The sequence below is a fragment of the Cydia strobilella genome, chromosome 17, assembly GCF_947568885.1.
Source record: "Cydia strobilella chromosome 17, ilCydStro3.1, whole genome shotgun sequence".
NCBI classification, from domain to species: Eukaryota; Metazoa; Arthropoda; class Insecta; order Lepidoptera; family Tortricidae; genus Cydia; species Cydia strobilella.
Window position 1 is genome coordinate 15,154,385 of NC_086057.1, and position 27,331 is coordinate 15,181,715.

At 35.4% G+C, this 27,331-nt stretch overlaps 1 protein-coding gene across 1 annotated transcript; it reads right to left on the reverse strand.

The window, feature by feature from the left end:
* Positions 1–650: 650 nt before the first annotated feature.
* LOC134748954 (uncharacterized) lies at positions 651–21,636 on the reverse strand. The gene is made up of 2 exons (XM_063683820.1): positions 21,514–21,636; positions 651–2,604 (listed from the first exon to the last, which is right to left on the reverse strand). Exon 2 carries the CDS (start codon positions 1,800–1,802, stop codon positions 960–962), a length of 843 nt encoding a protein of 280 aa, XP_063539890.1. The 5' UTR covers positions 1,803–2,604; positions 21,514–21,636; the 3' UTR covers positions 651–959.
* Between the last annotated feature and the right edge of the window lie 5,695 nt (positions 21,637–27,331).

Consider the following 27,331-nt stretch of genomic DNA (forward strand, 5'->3'; position numbering starts at 1 on the left):
TCTCACTGCGAGCAGGATTTGAATGACAAGAGACGAGGTGGCTGCGCCGGCGCGGGAATGTGCTGACGGGGTAGCACTAAAACTAAAGGTCTACCGCAAACACCGCAGTTCGCCAATTGCGGGCATCTGTCTCTTTTACTCTAATTGGGGCGTAATTAGAGTGACAGAGACAAATGTCCACAATTCGTGAACTTCGGTGTTCGCGGTAGGCCCTATGTATTGTATTACAGTACAGTGCGTGTGAATAAACCGACTAATTTAAATTTTAAATCATAGATTATAACGTGTTAATTTCTATTTCTCGTGTAGGTATTCTGCCTCCACTTAACCCCTTTCATATTCCCTAAGGCCCACTTGCACCATCCCACTAACCCGGGGTTAAGCGATTAAACTGTTAACCCAGTGTCAAATTGTACTGGTAACCATGGTAACTCCAGGCATCGGAGACACTACCTTTCGGGCAATCTCGGCTCCCGCAGTGGTTAGTGAATGGAAAATTTAATGTTTATCATTATATTAATTTGTAATTAATACAATAAAATGTGAAATGTTAATGTATAAAGTGTCAAATGTTATAAGTTATAATTGTTGAACAATAAATGAAGACTCATATATTTGTAATTCATTTTATTTTACATTTTAATGTAATTTTGATGATTCAAAAGTGATTGTAAAGTAATTCAACTTGTAAATACTGTAAATTATATATTTTTGAAAAGAAACAAAACAGCATTTAGAGATATTTCAAAATAATCGGACCGGCTAAAATTAAATAAAAAAACTACTTGTACTTTTATGAGACCAATCGATAGGGTCAATCATAATGATTATTAAATCACTCTAAAAACATGCTAAATTAAGAAATAAGTAGTTAAACTCTTGAGGCCTTCGGAAATTATCATTTATGTAGACGATATGTCGCGGTCAGAAGCTAGTTAAAAAAAGAATACATAGATAAATTATTTGAACGATTCTAATGGTACTAAGTTGCCATCCTTGTCACGCGTCAGTGGAGCACTGAAATTGTATAATTTATAAGCTTCCTGCCATGTCCTGCTTCTGTCTTTACGAGGTGACCACCATTCCCTAATAACTTCAACCAAAGTTAAATCTGGATATTCTGTAATCATATCTATAACATCGAATCTTTTAAACCCTCCGAGTCCGAGCTTTAATTTGACTATCTGATCTTGGTCGCACGAGTCACGTGGTTTATAGCGTACACCCTGCCTTAGTTGTTTCATAACAGGGTGCTCATCAGCAGCCCCCGGTACAACTTCTATAACAGGGAACATGCCGGTCCCCTGATATATCTCTGCAACACGCTTCAGTTCACTGTTGAGTTTACTGATCTGGTCTGGACTGAAATATGTCGGAGATATCTGAACAGTCTTCTGTTTGCCACTTACAGCTTCTTCGACATTAACACGCAATTTTGTTGCTACATCCTTGATTAGTTCTTTAATTTCTCTCACATCAGACTGATTTGTTCTCGTGATTCGTTTTAATTCAGAACAAATAGGTAATGCCAGTCCGGTCTCCTCGGTTGTACTTATTTCTTTAGCATCCTCATTCCACACTTTACTTGTTGCAATAAACTCATTAATTAATTTCTTAATTTCTTCTATCTCTCGCATCAATTTGACATTAAACTCGTTGAAATGTTCTGTTGTAAAATAAGTTGATGGTATCTGGATAGTTCCTTCACGGATAGTACTTACAGACTCTTTGATTGGGATTTTGCTGGTTGCTACCAAATTTTTTATTAAATCTTTAATGTCTTCTGTCTCGGACTGATTCATGCCTGTGACTCGTTTAATTTCAGCATTAAGTTGATTGATCTGTTCAATGCTGAAATATGTTGAGAATGTCTGGGCAGTATCTTATTGCCGGGCTGTGTTTTGTGCTTTTACAACACAAGGTTTAATCATTTCTTCAAAATTCTTAATTGATTTCCTCAAATTCTCCATATCAGACGCATGCACGTCAGATATTTGCTGAAGTTTATCATCGAGCCTATTGATATGATCTGCGTTTATAAAAGTAGTGACCATCTTTCCAGAATTTTGTTTGCAGCTTTTATCAATAGGCGTTTGTTTTATTGCTACAAAATCTTTTACCAACTGTTTCATTTCCTTTAGTTCATTACGAAAATGGTCTATATTTTTTCCTGTGTCATCATAATTTAGATTTATTTCTTCCATTTGTACTACTTCAGTATTTTTAAATTCGTTTAACTCGGCAATTTCAATAGTTGTCTTGGAGTTACTCTCGAAGGAGCCTGGCTTCTCCATTTCATCTGGTTCATAAGACATTGTAGTTTTTTCCTCCAAGTTGATGTGAGTTTCGTCATTTCCGAACAACACCATATTATTCTTTTTAACTTCTTGCTCAAGCCTTTCTATAGTCATTAGAATTTGTTGTTGATCGTTATTTTTATCAAGATTATTTATTTTTTCTTCCATGAGTATAAACTTTTCATTCAGGTTCCGATTTATGACATGTAAATTCCTCATATACTGTTTTTGATCAGATAAATCACGTTGTATTTGTTTCAATATTTCCATGATGTTAGCAGCCATGTTTTGCTGCACGTAGCGCCACCTAGAAAGGTAATAGTTATTTACGATACAAATGCGGAAAAGAGGAAATTCGAAACTAGTGGCGATAAATCGAATTTAAATCGACACGAGTTGCGTGTATCGTACAACGTTTTACAGTACATATGGCCCTTTAAACTTTCGACATATGCTCGAAAAGTGCTCTTCTACGCACTAGTTCAAGAAAGTAGCACCATATGTACTGTAAAGAAATAATCGAGTAGCAAAATACATATTATATAGTTTATTAAATTAAACACACACACACATCACAGAGTGCTACAGACAGACACACAGGCATAGCGGTGAAACTAATAAAACCCCTATTTTGGCGTGTACAAATTTTACTTTTTAAAATTACCAAAAATTTAGTAGGGATAAAAAAATATTCAGGAATAATTTTCGTATGCATTTACAAAATGTCATTAAAAATTAAAAACTACAATTATTTAACTAACATAAAACGTATTGTCTGCAAAATATTTGCCTTAAGGTTTGATTCCAGGATGCAAACATTTGTCAACGTTTTTTGAGCCAACCCTGTGCTTGTAAGAATTAGAAAGAGTAAACTGACATTTTGCCTAAAAACTCGTTTTTTTTAGGGTTCCGTACACAAAGGGTAAAAACGGGACCCTATTACTAAGACTCCGCTGTCTGTCTGTCTGTCTGTCCGTCTGTCACCAGGCTGTATCTCATGAACCGTGATAGCTAGACAGTCTAAATCTTCACAGATGATGTATTTCTGTTGCCGTTATAACAACAAACACTAACTATCACGGTTTATGGCAAGTCTATTAACTTCCAGCAGAGAAGCACAAACCTGGTGATGGTTCCAATTAATTTAAATTGAATCATGTGACAACAGTGGACTCCAGTGCTGGCATCTTACATAATAATAATAAGTTAAGTGATACTAATATTGTAAGGATTAATAACAAAAAAAAGGATTCCAATCATGTAAGTCGCATCAACTTGGTCCATCCAAATATACAAAGCATTAGAGGTAAAGATTTACAAATTGAGTTATTTTTAAATTGTAACGGTATACATATATTGTGCATTACCGAACACTGGCTAAGTTCTAATGAAATAATGTTTAATTTCAACAATCATCAACTTGGTAGTATATTCAGTAGAGTTAAATCCATACATGGCGGGTCTATGATTATTATAAGCAATCAGTTGAAATACAAAGAACGTAAAGATATCGTGTCCTTGTCTGTCGAAAGAATTGTTGAAATAGCCGCTGTAGAATTAGAGCAGTTCATTGTCATTTGTGTTTATAGGCCACCTTTGGGCAATTTTGAAATCTTCCAAAAGAAAATGGAAACCATTTTATCAAAATTTTCACACATTAAAAAGCAACTTGTCATATGTGGAGACTTCAACATCAACGTTCTAGAAACTTCTTCCTTAAGTGTTAGTTTGATAAGTCTCTTCAAATCTTTTAGATTAGATCATATTTTTATGGAACCTACAAGGGTAACTGCTACGAGCGCAACCTGTATTGATAACATTTTTACTGATATTGTTCCTATTAGTAAAAATGTAATCAGTTCACTGGAATCAGATCACTTGGGTCAATTAATTACATTTGAGCTAGTACGGAGTTTAAGTCCTACAAAGAAGAAAATTACGGTTGTACCAGTAACTTCAGAGCGTTTGGAGAGAATGAGGAATAACCTTGCACATCAGTTACCACTTTTGCCAGCGGAATTAGGTCCCAATGATATGTACGATAAATTTTTCAAAACCTTTTTAAAAAAGTATAATACAATATTCACTTCTAAATCGGTTGTAGCTAGCGGTGCAAATACTTTTAGTGAGTGGGCTACTGCAGACTTACATAATCAGAGGAAAAAATTATACGAACTTTACGAGGAACGGCGCTATAGAACGAGCGATGAATTCAAAGAATATGTAAAGCAGTTTTCTAAAAGCTTCAAATTTAATTGTCGTTTAGCTAAATGTAATTTTCTAAGCAATAAGATAAAAAATAGTTCTGACGTCATTAAAACTACATAGAAAATAATAAATGAGGAGACTGGTCGCAAAAAAAAGACAAATACCACATACCGGCTTAACGTAAATAGGAAAGTAATAGAATCTAATACAGATGTCGCTACTGAATTTGAAACTTTCTTTACTAATGCACCAGTTACCACGACCAAGCATCTTAATTCATCAAGTTCGTCTGCCATTGGATTGTTAGAAAATAATTTGCTTAAATGTCTCACAGAATTTAAATTTAAATACGTTACTAACCTAGATGTACTAAAAGCATTTCGATCTATTAATGTAAAAAAAACCGGTGATCTCTGGGGAGTTTCTATTCTCGTTATTAAGCCCCTTATTGAACTACTAGTGCCTGACTTAGTAGTCATATTTAACAACTGCGTCGACTGTGGCGAGCAAAATTACTCCTCTATTTAAGACAGGTAGTACCACCGATCCCACTAATAATAGGCCTATTTCAGTTCTGCCCACACTTAGCAAAATTTTTGAAAAGATAATTTTATCTCAGTTAGTTAGTCATTTTAACACGAACAATTTGATGCACAACAAGCAGTTTGGGTTCACTCGGGGTCGATCGACCACTGACGCTGGGATAGAACTAATCAAAAACATTTTCGATGCCTGGGAGGAGTCACATGATGCCATTGGTATTTTTTGTGACTTATCTAAGGCGTTCGACTGCGTTTTTCACGAAACACTCGTGAGGAAACTTCACTTCTATGGTGTTAGAGGGAAAGCGCTGGATTTGCTAAAATCATATTTGGATGGGAGAATCCAAAAAGTGGATGTGAATGGAGAGCGGTCCTCTGGATCACTGGTTTCAATGGGCGTACCCCAGGGGTCGATATTGGGGCCCTGTGACTAGCCATATGCTCTATCCATAAATATAAAGCAATTAAATACTAAGAAGCCTTAGATTCAAAATAAAATTAGTTATTTTTTTATAATATTCATATGGGCTAATGTCGATTTATTTGATTTTATCTTTCTCTAGGGTTTTGACAAAACATTACAATATAAATACAATTGTATTAAAGTAAAAACAATAAGAAAACTATTAGACAAAATCTTAGAAAATAATATCAACTTTTGAAAACAACGCCATCTGTGGGCCGAGTGAGAAATTCAGTGCATTATGATGTACGTATAAAAGTATTGACTATTGAAACATTATCAACGAGCTGTTTCACGTTCAAGTGGTTGCATAAGAGGGATCATAGATGGCTCTGATTAAGGTATTACATCGTGGTCAATCAAAAACATATCTTATGTATGGGGAATAAGGGTTACGCGAAAGACACGTTGTTACGACTTTTTGTTCTGAGAAATCGAGTGTTCGCACAGGTGCATGTTGTCCAACTTATGTCATTAAACAAAAATGAGACTTAAATTAAAGGACGTAAGAGTTATATTATGAAAATTGCAATCTTATATTTGGTAGGTAAATTCTAATGTAACCATAATGAGACCGTAATGCAACCATAATGCTACCATAATGCGTCCATAATGCGTCTAAAGACTTTCTGAGAATCATGTCGGCATTACGCAGGTGCACCGCAGGTGTTATTGAAATGACGACAAATGAAACCATATAAAAGGGAGTAGGGAAGGATCAGAATTCAGTTTTACTTTGTGCTTCGGACCGGCAATTGACTCTGGTTTAATAGTGATTGAAAAAAATTACTGGTGAGTGGAAAATCTCTGTTCATTTTTCTAAGTGTTTGACTTTATTTAGGACAAGACTTAGTCTTTGACCTGATGAAGTTAGCCTTTGGAAATTGTGTCTTTGTTTGGCTTTGCGGAAACTATGGTTGTTTTCGTAATGGATAAACTTTGATACTATCGAGCAGTGTGTTTCCACTTTTGCTATTAATTTTAACAGGAGTTTTGTAATGAAGGTTTAACATCTAGTGAATACTCTGCCCATGATATCTATTATTTGGTTTTACTGAGGACAAACGTCTTCAACAAGGCTAAGTTTAGAAGATGTGTTATTTTTCGGACGAATGGGGTCTATGAACTCATATCGTTTGGAGTTAATGCATCCGGGCGGAGTATTTTATTATCATTTTATGCCTTCATAAAATAATATCTAATTAAATTGTTTTGATCAAATATTTGCGTTATGATTGATTATGTAAAATATAATATCTATATGACATAATTTATAAAGTAATAAAAATTATTTGTTTGAGAATAATATCAGAAAACTCCTACTTGTTTCTCTTATGATTCAAAGCCAGATCAGTGTCTAGACAGACAGTAGTCTAGCCTTTCACTTGCTATCCAAAACGGTGACAAACGGCAAATGGAAGGAGGTCTTTCTTTTACCAAGATGAGGGTGTACTTGGCGCTTTCTCTTTACCAACATAGAAAGCGAAATATCTCTCCCTCCCTGGTCTCCAATGCCCAACTGTTAAACTAAAGCGAGGGCATCACGTGCGTGCCATTGAGTGTAAACTCTGCTCGTTTGAAACCTACAGTATTTGGAGGTCTTGTATTTTAAATATATTTATATGTGCCATTTATAGACATAATAGGGACCTAATCTATCCAAGTGCTGTCCCTGCCTCTGTGCAACCCGCCTTGGAGGGGATTAAAAACACAGGCCGTTTAGTTTTGATGTATCAACTTGGCCGGTTGAACGATTAGCTCTCTAATTAGGGAAATCACTTGCGTGTTTTTCAAAGTACTAGGTCAATGGTAAGTACGATCTGTGCTTTGATTACACTAGAATAGGCCATTGTATTAGGAATAGGGTAGCTTCACACTCACCATTTGTTAGGAGTTAGGGTCTCTTTTAATGCTTGATCTAAAAATCTGACATATATATTTTTCTTCATTATCCTGAAAAGCGTACGTGTAATAGGCAAGGGGTTTAATTGCCTAGATATTCCTATTTTATAATGTATCTGCGTAAAAAGGTATTGTTGTATATAAAATCTTATACTATTTGGTTTTATTTTGCTAAAATTTCTAGTGTTCTGAGGTAGAAGCGAGGTACTAAATATTTCATTCTGGATTCCAAGGTATATACAAAATAAATTCCTAAAATATCAAGCTGGGTTTAGGTATACATACCGTTCTGGAATAGAAGAATGGTTTGTTTTAGGGATCCCTTGGCAGGCAAGAGCAGTCCAATGGGAGGAGTCAAGAGTGGAATAATGCTCGACTTGATATTTCTGTTTCATAAAATAGTTAACAAATAAATTTGGTACTTCGTTTGTGCGTCTGAAGACTGGAAATGCAGTCTATTCTTTTAGTTTTGGGGATTGGGGAAAAGGGATCAGTATCCCTAGCTTTTGGACATAAAAAATAAGTAATTTTGATTGATTGATGATACTTGGCGCTTCTTTCATCAGATCATCTAGGAATGCTTAGGTTGCGAAGCGTTGGTCATAGCCCGTCTGGCTACAATGTTAGGATAGGTGACCCGATTGATGGTTTGAATCGGGATAAGGCTTTCTGACCCGCATCGAGCATGCGAAGCAGTACGTGTGAACTCACACATCGTTTAGAAGGTGATAGTATAATTATAACTTTTCCTAAAATATTAGGGATTAATTGGGCTTATCCTGGGAGTGCTGCTTCGTATGTTATCCCGAAGGCTTAATAGGCGTAGCGGGACTTCACCAAAAACATTTTTAAACTTATTTTACTAACAACAATTTTAACCTCATACTAACCATGTCTACTGCAATTACCTAAATAACGTCATATGTAGTATGCCTTTAACAGCATTTACATTACACAAATAAATTTAACTAAATTGTAATATTAATTTCATCACTGCGCTCGGGGTTCTATTTTAGTCCTTCACTACGCTCAGTATTCAATTATGGAATCCTACTCTTAGTTCAAGATTCGATGTACCACTGTAAATACGTAATTTTGCTCCCTTGTGACTCAATCTACTACTGACTTTTCTACTCTTGTAAACTATTAAAATATTCCTTAAGTGTCATAATAAAATATATCTTCAGTACCATAAATATTTATTCTTTAAAATCTGGGTCCAAAATATAGTTGTTACTCATTAAAGAATCTAGGGTTCCGCGGTTCACTTCGAGGGGTTCTAACGCTAGACTAGACGATCACATGGCCAAATTTTAGAGGTAAATTCTTAAGGGGTAGATTTTTAAGATTTAGAATAAGAGTAGTTGTAAGGGTTATAGTTGGGGGGGTGGCATTTTGGAAGCCGTGACCAGTATCTGAAATGTACCTTGGGGTACATTTTGGTGTAACATGATGCAGGATTCATTTTACCTTACTATGGTTTTTCAAAATATATAAAAGTAGCCGTTGGCTACATTTTGTTGACGTGAAACGGAGTGTGTACACTATATTTTGGACTTTTAAGAGAAAATAACTGACCTTTTGGAGATAAAAAGACAAATTTTGAGTTCATTATTTAATAACAGGCTTTAAATACATTTCTTCAGTTTTCAGTCTTAGTTCAGGGTAATGTTCTTAGAGATACTGCTGCCAGGAAGGTACCCATTTTTCATCTTTCATATTCTTTCATCACTTAGTCACGTTAGGGACTTTTAGGAGCAACCTTCATTTTTGTAACTGCTAGTGTATCTTGTATCTGAGAAATAAAAATAGACACATTAGTTAAATAATATTGCCTTTTTAAATAGGAAATTTACTAGTAGGTTAAAACTTAAGATGAGTTAAGACGGGATAGCTTATAACAATGTCATGTAAGAGTACTTCAGTTTAGATAATGGGGGGTGAACCTTATTACATTAGCCACAGAACCATAGTGTATTAGACTGATGATGATGAGCAGTGGGGTATAAAACACTTCAAAATTACAAGTAGTCTGAAGGAATGGGGGTGAAGCCTAACTTTTTATTAATAACAATGCAAATGTGACACTACATTTGACAAATAGATAGCTAGTAGTGTGCAGGTTACAGCAGTTAAGTTCCAATTAGCTAGGGGTACAGGGGAGACATTCACATTGGGTTCCTTATCGTTAGGTGACTTATTGGTATTTCACTTTCATAGGCATCAGTATTTTATGAATGTACAGAACATATTCAATATTATCGAGTAGGATTAGACTTTAAGGTACCTGACGTTACGCGCTGCAACATATAAAGCCATCTTTCTTGTTGTATCCAGTATAAAAAGCAGCCTTCCTTCATAATAATACTAGAGAAGACATTTAAATACGGGCGTTTTTTCTTGATTTTCTGCTTTATGATCATTTTAACCTCTAACACTGCATTTTCCAATAATTATTGTTGTATTTCATCCATAATTCGCGGCAAAATCCTTTTGTAGATTCATGTGAGTGATATTTCAATCTGTAAATAAGAATTTTCATTGAAAGATTGACACAACGTACATAATTTTCACAAGATTGTTCATGCGGCATTACTGGAACAAAACAATATTTAAGGGCTAAAGTATAATACTAACTTGTTCTTTGAAATTAGTCACACTCCCAACATTTGTTTTATTTGACTTGGAATCACATATCGCCAGTTCACATTTTATGCGAACGTCCATGTTTTGTTTTGAAAGAAAACGTGCGGATGGTTGGTACCATTGGTACATATCACAGATATACTCTGACACGGCGACTTTGTCAGTAGAGGAAGGCGGCTGATTTGAAAAATATAGGCGCAAGATTGACAAGTTAGGTTCGTTTTATTATAGCAATACATCAAAATGACATTTATGCGTTTATCTCGTTACGTTGGTAGTATGAATTTAGTATAACTAGATGAAACTTAGAGGGAGAGGGGAGATCACCGGGCGGGGTGGTCTTGTGTCTTTTGCTTTTGATAGGAGTAGCAGGGATAGTGCAATCATTGCGTATGTTCTGTGAATGGGTTGAGTTTATCTCGTTAACTTAGTAGTTAAGATGATTTTTACAAATGTGATCTTTTAGGGTTCCGTACCAAGGGGGTGCGAAGGGAGACTTTATGGTGCGACTCTGTCCATCTGTCTGCCACATTGCTAATTATCTCAAGCTGATTAAGCTATCGATTTTTTTATTTTATTTTATTGCTATTTAAGTAGGGTGGTATGAAGTAATTATAGGTAAAATATAGGGACGAAATGGAACCAGGAGGGTTTTGTGGTTTAAAAAATAAAACAAACATCATTTGTGTACCTACATTCATTAACAACTTAATTTTTTTTATATGGACAATATTCATTGGAGTACCTGAAACAAAAGAAAACTTATTAATGGTTACATTTAAATCATCCATTTGAGGGGGTACAGCATCAATTTGAATACTAGTTTAACCTAGGTAATTATTAAACACATCCACAGGAAATATTAAGTTTCATAGAACAAAACTTAAATTCTAATTTTGAGAACCTTTGCTTTACAGGTTGTATTTCCATAAGTTTAGATCACGAATAAGCTAGAAAATAAGTTAGTTAGTAAACAGAATTAGAATAGGGAGGATATGTAAGCCTAAAGACATTTTCATCTTTTCACTCTTTCATCGGGAACTCTCCGTTTAGGCTTTTTGAAATATTTGTGTCAGATGTAAGCCATAAGTTTTTAAGCATAAAATAAGTTTTGTATTTACATAGTAAGATAAAATACCTGTCTTAAATGGGAATAGTCAGTAGATGTACAGTGAAGGCGGATATGTTGACGCTGCGGGGGAATGTCAGTTCTCCAGGAAATGCTGGAAACAGAAAGAAAAAGAGTTAGCTAATAGGGTATATTTAAGAAAACCTATTTATAAGTTTAATTTACAGTATTTATTATTATTTACTATAAGTACTTAGGGTCTTAACAGTTAAGAAAAGGGAAAATTAGGATATTATTGCTTTACGGGGCAAATTTCTATTAATTAGGACACAAATAGGCTAGATTCAGGTTAACAGGATTAAAACTAGGTTAGTTAACAGAATTAGAATAATATGTATAACGCTAGAAATGTTCTTTCTAGGGAACCTCTCCACTTATTCCTTAGGGTTTTGAAATAAGTGTCAGTCTTTGAAAACAATAAATTTTTAAACATAGTATGGTCAAACCTAAGAGTAACTGTCAACTAGTAGTATGGGGTTGTACTTACTTTAAGTTGTTGAATATTTCTTCAAAATAGATTAGTCAGGGTATCTTCATAATATAGAGCCAATTTATTTTGTTCTGGTAAACAGTTTATGCTTATCAGGTACCCAGGGATCATATCAGCAGTTGTTGGCTTGCTGTAAAAAAAAAAAAAGATCAGGTTGTAAGCTTAATTTTCTTTATTTCTATTATATTAGATAGGCAACTAAAAACAAACAAAAAATGTTTTAAATACTCATCTTTGTTTCTGTTTTGAAACATACAACAGTAGAGGGGAGCATTATATATAGAATTTTAACAACAGGGCTAAGTAGTTACTTATTATTCAACAAGAAACCTTAATGCAAGTCTGTAAGGGACAGGAATCATTAGACAGTAGATTTCATGACAGATAGTTCAATTTGTGATCAATTATTTAGTGCTAAAGTAGGTTTAACATCCTCTAAAAGACATTTTTATCTAACAAATAAATAAATAAAAAAACCTTACCTTGTTTGTGCAATAAATTCTCCAAGTTTAAAACTCAGTTCATGCACAATAACGATATGTAGGCCTGTTAAACATCCTTTATAGACTGATCGTACGCTGGGTCATAGTAAAAAGCACTAGAAACATCCATAAGTTGACGAGAAAAGAGGAACATTGGCCATATAATATTTCTGAGTTCCCACGTCATTTTATTTTCTACCGATTTTACGATAGGCTATATTACGAAAATCACACGAGCGCTCTCAGAGGCAATCTTTGCTTTGCTTTCTGGTTTTCAAATTAGGTCCATCTGGACAATTTTGTTGTCGCAAATCACTTACGAAACAATGTCACATCGTAGATAGACACGACTTCCATTACAAGAATGGCGTCTTCAGTTTTGTTCCAGCGTTTATCGTATGTTTAGGTATTTGAAAAGTATAACGCCGGTAACTGGAATAGGTAACTGTCCTGAATAATAAATATTAAATAAGAAAAAATGAACGTCGACACGTCGTTTCAAGAAGAAAATAAATAGGTATTTAAACAATTGACAGTAGCGAAGGTTGCCATAGACAAATCAAGTTAAGCAGGTGTTAAACATTTCGATTCAGTCTAGAGGTTTGGTTGTGGTTTTGAAGCTATTAAATTGATTAGTTAAATTTTCCCATTGTATAATGCATCTTTATCTTTAAATTAATATGACGTGCAATTTTAAGGCCTAAATAATAATTTATTTTGCTACGCCATCTATTAGAAACTTACTTAACTAAGTCCGATACACTACATTCATAGACAAACAAACTATACCCGACCCAATTGCGTGGGTTGTGTTCGGTGTGTTGCAGGGGATGTTAGAGCATGTTTTGATTTCATCACATTATACTCACGGGCGCTCGCGCACCTCTATAAAAGAATATTGTCTATGCGAAAAAGCGGTTTACACTGTCGTTTTCATACAGTATTGAAATTAATTAATGAATCGATTGCTAATTATTTCTTCATAAAAAACAGATTAGATTGATCTTTAGAAAAAATATATGACCAATTAAAAAATTATTTCAATAAAATTATTTCTTTTTGATATTTTGATCTGTCGTTAATAGTCTTGGGTGGTCTTGGGTTTTGGCAATAACCTGGCGGTAAATTTATTTGGTTTCTATTTTGACAGTTCAGTTTGATATTTAATTTGCAAAATAAACAAAGTGAATTTACGAATAAATTATTGTTTTAGTGGAAAAGTGAAGAAAGTGTAGTGGTATTTGATTCAAATTATGTTAAAATGAGTATAATTTGTGATTATTGTTGTGCGCGAGTGATAAAAATCGGTGAATTTTACAATTTAATTTTACTCGACTTTCAAAGTCAAGGCAGAGGCTTTATAACAACGTTGAAATCTGTGGAATTGCCGAAAGTGACACAAAGAGGTGCTAGTGCTACAGCTGACTAAGGCGTTCACGCAACTGCTGGACTTGAATCAGGCAATCAGGAGATATTCAAGAACACAGACAGAAGAAACCTTACCAGACTGAAACTCATCAGATCAAATTGCATATTAGGATCAATCCTTCAATCACGGTTTCCCTGCGCGACAGTAAACACGACGAATGATGTGCAGTTGCTTCAATAAAGGCTCAAGATTTAAATGGAGAAGGAGAGAGCAAGGTGTTCTTTAGATAATCATTGGCACTCACAACATCATAACTACTATGGATGATTAATAAAACACTCAAGGAAACCTCTTTGCAAGTATGTTTAAAGTCAAGATAAACAGGTGATTGCACAAGCCAAGGACGGAGAGAAGAATCTTTTAGATACACACTGAAGGTGATTTGGGCAAATTCACATCACACATGGAATTTTGGAAAACTTAGTATGTATTCTTTTCTTGTTTTGCTTCCTTTGTTTTTAAAGAATTGCGGAATAAACCATTTTTATGTATGAAATTATTTATATACAGTGGATTTCATTTATTATCAACTTGGTTGTAGTGATTATTCGGCCCATGAATTAAAAGCATACTTTAGTGCTGGATTTATGTGGATATAGCAACTTCGGGAGTAGCAACAGTACTTTTCATAAACCATATTTGTAACAAGTTTTTAGAGGTCCCATGCACATATTGCGATCAGAGTTATCAAAATCGGAGAGCTTTACTTTCTTAACTTTATTCATTTACCTACAGTGACAGATGACTAACAACTGTGGTGACTTTTTGTTTATGGATGGATAAACAGTAGTTCGGAACGTATTCACATTTCGGATTTAAAGTTATACATATGTCTTTATCTCTTTATATTTGCCTATAACACGCGAGTACAACTTTTGATAAGTCCAAACCAATTTCCAGGTTATGTTAGTATATAAAATATATTATCACTTGTCCACATAATATGAAATATAATACTTAATTGGTGTTTAGATCTCTGAAGCGTTCAAATAATTTTATAATCACATGCTTTCTTGATTATTCTGTTTGCAATTCGGTAGATAACACATTTTCAAGAGATATAATTTGTACATAGGTATATGTGCATAGGTATTTGCGTTATATTGTGTGGATTACAGAATTATTTTTGTTAAGTAATTATTTTAAAAAGCAATTAAAAAATAAAACAATAGTATGTACAGTTAGCAGTATTATCCGTTTGTAGGAATGCAAGGTGGGTCATTTTTCTCTGCAACTAACTGTACAGTTCCAACGTTGATTCACTGTGTAGTGGGTTGTTAGTGTTGCGTTTTGATAATATAGCGTTCATTTTAGAATAAACACAAAGCCTAGTAGATCAAAAAAAAAAAGGGGCTAAATTGGTGCATTTTTCTTTCTTTCGTATGAGTCAATTAATTATATTAATTATTTAGTCAAAATATTAACAGATAATGATGAATAAATAAGAAATAAAATTAAAATGATTAAAGGGTATACTCGGGATGAATGCCAATAGATTTTGTTTCATGTAGGGCTAGAAATAATGGGTTATTTATTGGGATAGGACAAGATAGGTGATTTTTATTTTTTACTAAATATGTAATTGTGACTTTAATTTCTATTATTTCATTTTGATTACATAACGGAGCCTTGGCTGTCTGTAAAGATCGTGTGAAAGCGTAACTGAGGAGGAATGATTGTGTGTGTGTGATTGAGTGTTTATATTTAGTTATGAGTCTGTGATGATTTATGTGAGGGATGTATGATTATGAGATGATGAATGAAAAGTGGACGAATGAACCTTTATTGGAAAAAATGGATTGATACGGATAGACAAGGGCTTGAGTGTAATCAAATTAGAATTGTCGGTATTTGCAATGGGAACAAAACGGGGGGGAAATGGGACATCTGGCTGGAAAAATCTTATCAGTAGGTTAAAGTCCATTGGACTAGACCCATTTAAAGGGTAGATTTTTGTAGCCAGAACTACACATGGTAATAAGCCCAATACGAAACTCTACACACCTTGGCTTGGATGGGATATATCCGACATTCGACATATTTTGATGGGCCGTGAGCGTCTAGAAAGGGCGAGGCTCTTTTCAAGAGGTTAAAGAAGTACAGTTATGTTTTCATGAAAGTGAGGTATATTATTGAGCAAATAATTTTAATGTTATTTATTTTGGTTAAGCAATGCTTTAGTTTAGACGAAAAGGTTTTTATAATACCATGATGGGGTATTTATTTGTGTCAAATTTAAGTTTGTTTTATATAAAAAAAAAAACACCCAAACAAACTTAAGTCGGTATATTTTATTCAAGTACAAGACATGCGCCAAGAAAGCGTGACTGAGGGTGATAAGGCCGTGAAAATTAGTTCGAATTTTGGCAATGGAATTTGAAAGCTTCGTACTTATAAGAATTAAAGGTCTCTTCGTTTCGTGTGGGGAGTTTTTGCTGTTTCATTAGATGCTCTTCTACGGAAGTGTGCGGCTCACAGGGGGAAGGAATACCCGACGATGCCGGAATGAACTGGCAAGGATAAGTTATTAGAACTTATCAGACTCACAACCTGGTATCTCATAGCGGAGCGAGGATTCTGGGGAAAAAGTTATCATGGTTCATTGACAGAATTCTGATGAACTTGTTTCAGAGCTGAGTCATTAACAGTCACTTAGTAATGGAAAACACACTACACGTTTAAACAGGGGGGGAAAAGCACCGACAAGTCTAGAAAAATAGATTAAAGTTTCCATAGCACACATTGTGAGCCATTACAAAACTTGAATCCATTTTGGGGGTGAGATGTGACTAGCCATATGCTCTATCCATAAATATAAAGCAATTAAATACTAAGAAGCCTTAGATTCAAAATAAAATTAGTTATTTTTTTATAATATTCATATGGGCTAATGTCGATTTATTTGATTTTATCTTTCTCTAGGGTTTTGACAAAACATTACAATATAAATACAATTGTATTAAAGTAAAAACAATAAGAAAACTATTAGACAAAATCTTAGAAAATAATATCAACTTTTGAAAACAACGCCATCTGTGGGCCGAGTGAGAAATTCAGTGCATTATGATGTACGTATAAAAGTATTGACTATCGAAACATTATCAACGAGCTGTTTCACGTTCAAGTGGTTGCATAAGAGGGATCATAGATGGCTCTGATTAAGGTATTACATCGTGGTCAATCAAAAACATATCTTATGTATGGGGAATAAGGGTTACGCGAAAGACACGTTGTTACGACTTTTTGTTCTGAGAAATCGAGTGTTCGCACAGGTGCATGTTGTCCAACTTATGTCATTAAACAAAAATGAGACTTAAATTAAAGGACGTAAGAGTTATATTATGAAAATTGCAATCTTATATTTGGTAGGTAAATTCTAATGTAACCATAATGAGACCGTAATGCAACCATAATGCTACCATAATGCGTCCATAATGCGTCTAAAGACTTTCTGAGAATCATGTCGGCATTACGCAGGTGCACCGCAGGTGTTATTGAAATGACGACAAATGAAACCATATAAAAGGGAGTAGGGAAGGATCAGAATTCAGTTTTACTTTGTGCTTCGGACCGGCAATTGACTCTGGTTTAATAGTGATTGAAAAAAATTACTGGTGAGTGGAAAATCTCTGTTCATTTTTCTAAGTGTTTGACTTTATTTAGGACAAGACTTAGTCTTTGACCTGATGAAGTTAGCCTTTGGAAATTGTGTCTTTGTTTGGCTTTGCGGAAACTATGGTTGTTTTCGTAATGGATAAACTTTGATACTATCGAGCAGTGTGTTTCCACTTTTGCTATTAATTTTAACAGGAGTTTTGTAATGAAGGTTTAACATCTAGTGAATACTCTGCCCATGATATCTATTATTTGGTTTTACTGAGGACAAACGTCTTCAACAAGGCTAAGTTTAGAAGATGTGTTATTTTTCGGACGAATGGGGTCTATGAACTCATATCGTTTGGAGTTAATGCATCCGGGCGGAGTATTTTATTATCATTTTATGCCTTCATAAAATAATATCTAATTAAATTGTTTTGATCAAATATTTGCGTTATGATTGATTATGTAAAATATAATATCTATATGACATAATTTATAAAGTAATAAAAATTATTTGTTTGAGAATAATATCAGAAAACTCCTACTTGTTTCTCTTATGATTCAAAGCCAGATCAGTGTCTAGACAGACAGTAGTCTAGCCTTTCACTTGCTATCCAAAACGGTGACAAACGGCAAATGGAAGGAGGTCTTTCTTTTACCAAGATGAGGGTGTACTTGGCGCTTTCTCTTTACCAACATAGAAAGCGAAATATCTCTCCCTCCCTGGTCTCCAATGCCCAACTGTTAAACTAAAGCGAGGGCATCACGTGCGTGCCATTGAGTGTAAACTCTGCTCGTTTGAAACCTACAGTATTTGGAGGTCTTGTATTTTAAATATATTTATATGTGCCATTTATAGACATAATAGGGACCTAATCTATCCAAGTGCTGTCCCTGCCTCTGTGCAACCCGCCTTGGAGGGGATTAAAAACACAGGCCGTTTAGTTTTGATGTATCAACTTGGCCGGTTGAACGATTAGCTCTCTAATTAGGGAAATCACTTGCGTGTTTTTCAAAGTACTAGGTCAATGGTAAGTACGATCTGTGCTTTGATTACACTAGAATAGGCCATTGTATTAGGAATAGGGTAGCTTCACACTCACCATTTGTTAGGAGTTAGGGTCTCTTTTAATGCTTGATCTAAAAATCTGACATATATATTTTTCTTCATTATCCTGAAAAGCGTACGTGTAATAGGCAAGGGGTTTAATTGCCTAGATATTCCTATTTTATAATGTATCTGCGTAAAAAGGTATTGTTGTATATAAAATCTTATACTATTTGGTTTTATTTTGCTAAAATTTCTAGTGTTCTGAGGTAGAAGCGAGGTACTAAATATTTCATTCTGGATTCCAAGGTATATACAAAATAAATTCCTAAAATATCAAGCTGGGTTTAGGTATACATACCGTTCTGGAATAGAAGAATGGTTTGTTTTAGGGATCCCTTGGCAGGCAAGAGCAGTCCAATGGGAGGAGTCAAGAGTGGAATAATGCTCGACTTGATATTTCTGTTTCATAAAATAGTTAACAAATAAATTTGGTACTTCGTTTGTGCGTCTGAAGACTGGAAATGCAGTCTATTCTTTTAGTTTTGGGGATTGGGGAAAAGGGATCAGTATCCCTAGCTTTTGGACATAAAAAATAAGTAATTTTGATTGATTGATGATACTTGGCGCTTCTTTCATCAGATCATCTAGGAATGCTTAGGTTGCGAAGCGTTGGTCATAGCCCGTCTGGCTACAATGTTAGGATAGGTGACCCGATTGATGGTTTGAATCGGGATAAGGCTTTCTGACCCGCATCGAGCATGCGAAGCAGTACGTGTGAACTCACACATCGTTTAGAAGGTGATAGTATAATTATAACTTTTCCTAAAATATTAGGGATTAATTGGGCTTATCCTGGGAGTGCTGCTTCGTATGTTATCCCGAAGGCTTAATAGGCGTAGCGGGACTTCACCAAAAACATTTTTAAACTTATTTTACTAACAACAATTTTAACCTCATACTAACCATGTCTACTGCAATTACCTAAATAACGTCATATGTAGTATGCCTTTAACAGCATTTACATTACACAAATAAATTTAACTAAATTGTAATATTAATTTCATCACTGCGCTCGGGGTTCTATTTTAGTCCTTCACTACGCTCAGTATTCAATTATGGAATCCTACTCTTAGTTCAAGATTCGATGTACCACTGTAAATACGTAATTTTGCTCCCTTGTGACTCAATCTACTACTGACTTTTCTACTCTTGTAAACTATTAAAATATTCCTTAAGTGTCATAATAAAATATATCTTCAGTACCATAAATATTTATTCTTTAAAATCTGGGTCCAAAATATAGTTGTTACTCATTAAAGAATCTAGGGTTCCGCGGTTCACTTCGAGGGGTTCTAACGCTAGACTAGACGATCACATGGCCAAATTTTAGAGGTAAATTCTTAAGAGGTGATTAGCATAAGAGTAGTTTTAAATAGGAATAGTTGAGGTGGGTGACAGCCCTTCCTATTCCTCATTTATATAAACGATTTACCGTACTTAGTGAGTGATCACCATGGTATAGTACTGTTTGCTGACGATACCTCCCTCATTTTTAAAGTCAAGCGTCACGAAGATACGAGCAATCATGTAAACAGTGCTATAGCAAAAGTAGTGCAATGGTTCAATGTCAATAACCTATTATTGAACGAGAAGAAAACCAAATATATAAAGTTCGTCACTACAAATGTCAGGAATATACAAACGACTGTCACTATCAAAGATGAGGAACTGGAAATGACCAATAGTACAGTATTTCTGGGTTTGACGTTAGATTCCAAGCTGCAATGGGGCCCTCACATAAATATTCTCGCAGGTAAACTCAGTTCTGCAGCATATGCAGTATGCAAAATGCGTCATTTAACAGACGAAAAAACAGCAAGATTAGTGTATTTTAGCTACTTTCATAGTATCATGTCATACGGCATCTTGCTTTGGGGTAATGCTGCTGATATCAATTCCATTTTTGTACTGCAGAAGCGCGCCATTCGTTCAATTTATAAAATGAATGTTAGAGATTCGCTCAGAAATAAGTTCAAAGATATTAATATACTAACTGTATACTGCCAATACATTTACGCAAATATTGTGTATGTTCATAAACATATCCATAATTTTAAGAGAAATTGTGACGTACATAATATTAACACAAGAAACAAGGACAAGTTAGCAGTGCCAGCCACACGGCTGCAAAAAATTAAAAATTCCTTTGAAGGTAATTGTGTACGGTTTTACAATAAACTGCCAAGTAGTATAACTAAGCTTCCAATGAATAGATTTAAGACATACATTAAAAGTAAATTAATTTGTAAAGCTTATTATAGTACCAAAGATTACATTAATGACAAAACTGCCTGGGACTGAATGATATTTATGTTTGTTTTATTTCTTGTGCTGACATTTTATTCAATTTTTTGTATGTAATTTTGATACTGATTTTCTATTAATTTATTAATTGTTACCAATTGTCTGACATTTTATTCCCTTCTTGTATGTAAATTCTCTATTAATTTATTAATTGTAACCAATTGTATTTGTTCAAAATTTTATTTTATTCAGTGAATGTTTGTTATATTTTATTTTCTCCTGATTATGACTGTATGACTTGTCAAAAGTGCTTATTTTTAAGCCTACTTGAAATAAATAATTTTTGAGTTTGAGTTTATGAGATACAGCCTGCGGGCTTAGCATGGTAGCATTTTTATCGCCTGTCACCATGCCTGTCACGTTCTAACAAGTATGTAAGTGCGAAAGTGACAGACATAGTGACAGGTGATAAAAATGCAACCATGCTGACACCGCTGGTGACTGTCTGTCACCAGCGGTGTCAGCATGGTTGCACAGCACAGACGGACGGACGGACAGCAGAGTCTTATAATACCGGTCCCGTTTTTACCCTTTGGGTACGGGACCCTAAAAATCGATAAATTTTCATGTCAAAAACCTATCCATATTGACATCTTTTTTGTAACCATGCTATTATTTGATATTTTATATTTATTTCCCAATATTTATTTAACTTTGTAATGAATTTATTTGGCTCATGATATTTGATGATGAATTTTTATCTGTATTGACATTTGTATATAATAGTTGACGATCATAATATAAATACGTATAGATTAGCTTAAAATAATTTATAATGTAATTTAATATTATGAAATAAATAAATCCAAATCTATCTAAAAAGATATGCGCGTGTGCGGCCATTATTGTTAGCAGTGCCACCGCATAAAAACTTTCACAAAAATTATACTATTTTCAATTACCGTCTTACCGTTTATCGATGATTGAATGAAAAAAGGTGTATTGGTGCTATTAAAACTAAAAGTATGCTGATCACAGCCCTCCCCAATATTACTGATGGTTATTAAATACACTTTCTCGTTTAAAATATAGCTAGATTACACTTTCGACACTGACTCAAACAAATGACAGAAGGTACGTTGGGAGAACTTACCTACCCACAAAAATAAAAATAACGCTGCGTTCCAATTCTGTTGTTGCAATATTCCGACGGCCTACTGCCATCATCGAAATATCGAAAATCTGCGTCTCTAATTCTCTTGCAAATTCGAGCGATAGAGAGGCAGATAATGATTTCAGGTTTTTTTACAATTTGGGTTCGTTCTTGGTTCCTTCTTATAAATTGTAATGTGGATATAGTCAAGTGTACTAATATATGAGGACATGTACGCCGACATAAGAGCTATGGGACATATTTTTTCACGACACCAACTGGTAAAGGCTCTCTTGAGTGTTCAAAAACTAATGAGAAAGTTGAATTTTATCCACATGTGTGGCAAAGTAATCAAATGCAAATTTTGAATTGTTTCGTTATGTTGGCTATTATAATTACGCTAATAGTAGTAGTAGTAGTATATAGAACCTTTAAACGAGCAATTCTTGTATATATATATATATATATATACCTAGTCGGCTCATAAGTTCTGTCATATACATAGTATCAAATAAAATCAAAAGTTTAAGTTTATTCCGTATAATTTGTACAGCGTTTGAAAGCTTATAAACTAGAGAATCTAAATGTATAACATTTATTCAAAATGACCGCCATAATTATCTACACAGGCTTGAAGTCTTCGTGGCCAGTCGTCAATGGATTCACGCACCATTTTCATGTCGATATTGGCCACTGCCGTAGCAAGAGATTTTTTCAGCGAGTCTAGATTTGCATGAGGTTTTGAGCACACCTTTTCCTCTAAATACTGCCATATTTTATAGTCTAAAGAATTCAGATCTGGGCTAGAGGAGGGCCAATCTTCATGCCGTATAAAGTCGATTTTATTGGAGGCGAGCCAGGCTTGTGTAGACTTTGCCTTATGGGCTGGAGCAGAGTCCTGCTGGAAAACCCAATGCTGGTTTAGAAACATCGTATGGGATAGTGGTTTCACAATATTAGTCAACACCGTGTCTTGGTACACTTTGGCACTAGTTTTTACTCCTTTCTCAGAAAAATGCATACTAGTGATGCCCGCATAAGAAACTCCCAGCCAAACCATCACAGATGAAGGTTGATGACCTCTTTGAATACGGGGAATGCTATTAGACGCTTCTTTACTATTGCGAGCGTACACTCTATCATTTTGTTTATTACAGTTTTCTTCTATGTCAAAAATTTTCTCGTCCGAAAACAGTATACAACGGTGCTTATTTTTAGCGTACTTCTTCAATAAAGCTTTAGATCTTTTAAGCCTTAAAGCTTTAAGCCGACCATTGAGAAGATGGCCAGTTTTTCGTTTATAAGCACGAAGTCTCAGGTCTTGATTAAGCACTCTTTTCACCGTGTTTTTGCTCAAACCCATCTGGAGGGCCATAACTTTTTGTTTCCTAGCGGGATTTCTGGCAATGCGTGCCCTAATTGCTTGTACAACCGCTGGAGTCCTAGCTGTACGCGGACGACCGCTTCTTTTCTTGTAATTTAAACTAGAAACCTCACTGTATCTTTCTATGGTACGATACACAAATCTTAGAGAGAATTTTAAATTTTCAAGTAGCATAAAAATTTTAGTCGGCGAGTGACCACAACGCTATAGTGCAATTATTGCGGTACGGCTATCTTTAAGCGTCCACTCCATGTTGAAGAAAACAGAAAATTGCAAAATTATACTACTCAAATATTTAATAAAGATTCGAAATTCAAATGCAGAACGGTTTTTGTTTTAGGAGTTCCAAATTTAAATTTTAAAGGCCAGTGACAGAACTTATGAGCCGACTAGGTATATATTGGGGATCTCGGAAACGGCTTTAACGATTTCGATGAAATTTGCTATATGGGGGTTTTCGGGGGCGAAAAATCGATTTATCTAGGTCTTATCTCTGGGAAAACGCATTTTTGAATTTTTATATGTTTTCCGAGCAAAGCTCGGTCTCCCAAATATTTGTCTTTTAAATGATGAATTTGAATGATAAATATTTAATAACGTTCATTTGGTGGATTTGGTTTGATTTTATTTATTATTTTACAGTAAGTATTTTCCTCGCGTTGTTGTGGTGAAAGATTTTGTGTTTCATTCAGTGGCAAAAATCGTTTTACACTCGTGCCTAGGAACCCTCGCAACGCTCAAGATTCCACTTTTCGATTTCGGTTCAATTTATGAATATTACGCTTGCTCGGGTGGCTCGGGTATTAATATTAGCAAAGATAGATATAACTCCGTAATAGATGGATACAGTCTAAGGAAAAAACGTTCTCGATCAGATGGCGCCACTACCTTTGTCCTACTCTCGTATAGAGGGCGTTGACGGTTTCGTTTGTTATTTAACAATTTTAACGCTTATCAGTGAAAGAACATGGGTCAAAATCATAAAATTAATAAATGCAAATAAAAAAAATCATTTATCCATATTTAAATATATTTTATCGTATTTTTATAAATCTTTATTTTTAGTTTTAAAGCGTGTCGATATATGGCAGTGAATTTACTGTGGGTACAAAATTTACTATGACAGTACCGCTCTATCCTATTATATCCTCTTTGATATTAGCACGAGCGGTTAAACAACAACTTTGCCCACTTGTAAAACAAATAACTATTTCGCCCTTCTGTCCCATATTTTTACACTTAACTGTATCCTAGGTAGCAAAGTGTCGTCAGCGACGTATAAATGACGTCATTTATACGTCATAATGACGTAACGGACGTCATAATGACGTATAAATGCTATGTTGTGTAACTAACAAAATAGATAAAAAATAACTTTTCTTCTTTCCAGTTCTGCAAGAACTTCCGCGTAGGCGAGCGGTGCTGCGAGTTCGAATGCCTGGATCCACCCGGCGAAGACATCCGGTACCGCGAGCGGCAGCGGCTGCGGGCGCTCATACTCGCCGGTAACTCTTCCGCGCACCACATCCTGCCATCGAAAGAACTTAAATACGGCATGTCGATACTCGCCGTGGCCGTTGCTAGGCTTGTCTGAGTATAAACTAGCCAGTAATGGCCTTTTCAAACGTCACCCTAGTAGCAGTGACGTCAGCGACGTCATAATGACGTCATTTATACGTCATAATGACGTAACGGACATCACAATGACGTATAAATGCTACCTGGGACCGGTCACTGATATCGCATGCGATTCGTTGCTGTATTTGACCGACCGATTAAATTTTGTTGTTCATGGCAGAAAATATCTAAAATCGCATGACATTTGTCGCAAGGTCTGTAGAGGCCTTAATGGAGGAAAACGTGAAAATCATAGACTGTTGGAATGCAACGATATAGGAGTTGTAAATGTGTACAGTGTGTGGTCTAGTGAAGTTTTGTAATGGTGATATAGGAAAGTGAAATGCTTCAACAACAGTGTTAAAGATTTGAGTAAAATTTCAAAATATAACATAGTATTTTTGGGTAGTGAAAGATTTTATGTAACGCTGGACTTAGTATGGTAGGAGAAACAGAAAAAATCTGGGACAGTTTTTATTAATTTGCATGAATGGTGATCAATAACATAGTTTTCAATTGTTAATGTTCACGATGAACGAAATGATGACGCAAGTTGAAGCGGGGTAAAGGCCACAGCACACCGGCTGCGTGTGTGTAGATAATGCATAGATGGGCTCATGCGCGTGCTCTAAAGGCTCCTGTATAGTCGCCATCAGATATATCGGAGCGGCCAAGGTGTTCACAATATCTGAACACGCACTCTAACGCCTTGACAATAGAGGCATGTTCAGATATTTGTGAGCACACTTACCGCTCCGATATATCTGATGGCGACTGTACACCATGGGGCAGTGTAGGCCAGTCCAAGGGACGCATTTATGCGTTAGAGGGAGCAAGTGATATTGCTATTTCATTCCACCGCATAGCTGCGTCCCTTAGACTCGCCTACGCTGGGCCATGGTGTACAGAAGCCATAAAATGGGGCATTTCCTATGAAAAGGGACCTTATTGTCGATGGCACTTACGCCGCACAGCGTTGCGCGGCATTGTGTTTATATCGGAGCATCGTTTATAATGGCGTAAGCGCCGTCGACAAGTAGGTCCCTTTTTATAGAAAATACCACAAATGTTGGAGCCGTGCACGCACTCCTCACGCAAGCGGTGGGCCGATCTATATAATTCAATGCGCACGTGCACGCGTCTACACACACATCTGGAAAAGTAGGGTCATCCGGACTGTAGTGAGTCATTATGTAAGGATAGTCAAGAGAGATTTCATTATTTAGTTCTACAGTTGTGAGACTGTTATAGGCCTTACATGTTCGAGGTTAACACCTTAGGCCTTTCACAGTCCGTCAAAGAGATATAGTGTAAAAATGAGTATGTGTTGGGGCGGCATATTCGTATTCGAAAAAGCCCTTTAATAAAGATTAAAAAAAAAAAGTATGTGTACCTAAATATATACAAGAGTTTACTCAAAGTGACTCTTCATGTACTTGAAATATGTTTTATAAGAGCCATGGCACGCTGGCATATTGTTTTTCACATCGCCTATTCGAAAAAGGGCTTTTTCTTCCCCGCTAGGAGGGATCAAAGTAGCACTTATCTTTCCTGCTAGGAGGGATCAAAGTGGCACTTTTCTGTTCAAGAACACGATTTTTTTTTTTACATACTATATTTTTTAGGTTAAATAATATTTTGGAACATAATAATTTACTCATAGGTTATGTGAAAAGCAGTATGTGTCACATGGTAGCAAAATTATTTCCGCCTTGGGCGTTACCACTTGAATCCCTCACTACGCTCAGGATTCTATTTAGAATCCCTCGCTACGCTTAGGACTCAATTATAGAATCTTTCGCTTCATTCAGGATCCAATGTATGCCCTCGCTGTAAATACGTCATTTTGCTCCCTTGTGACACAATCTACTATTGTTCTTTCGTTGGCACCATTACGCTGCGAATAGCGTCATATTGTATAGGAATATAGCAGCAGCCATAAGGAAACTGCGCTCTAAACGGTGGACGGAGTCAACAGGCCAATTCCAGTAATATAATTTGATACTGATCTAACATGGATTCATTCCAATATGAGATGGCTCCAATATCCTTTAGACGACCTGCTGAATTGGTCATTTGGTGAACAGATCAGTATCAAATCAGTATCATATTGGAATAATACCTACGTTAAATGTTTATTTATTTATGCAAATTACAATATTTCACAATTATTTTACAGTAAGTACATTTTATACATCACAACAATAAATTACTCTTAAGGGGCCCACTGACTATCAGTCCGCCGGACGATATCGGCCTGTCAGTTAGAACAAAAATTTGACAGTTCCGAACAACTTACAGGCCGATATCGTCCGGCGGACTGATAGTCAGTGGGTCCCTTTACTCTAAACTATACTATAGCAAAGGCCTTATCGTCGACAAAACAAACGTCGCGTAAACTGTGCCCACCGTATATTATAGTAACACTACATCTATGGTCCCCAAGATCAATTTGTAATTATATAATTATCAAAACTTTTTTATTTTTTATTTTTTTTAATACTACGTCGGTGGCAATCAAGCATACGGCCCGCCTGATGTTAAGCAGTTTCCGTAGCCTGCAGAGGAGTTAAATGCGCGTTGCCGACCCTAACGCTCCGCACCCTCGTTGAGCTCATCATTTTATGTTATCTA

Coding starts and splice junctions, on each gene's coding strand:
- LOC134748954 (XM_063683820.1), bottom strand. CDS start 1,802: ATGAATCAGTCCGAGACAGAAGACATTAAAGATTTAATAAAAAATTTG.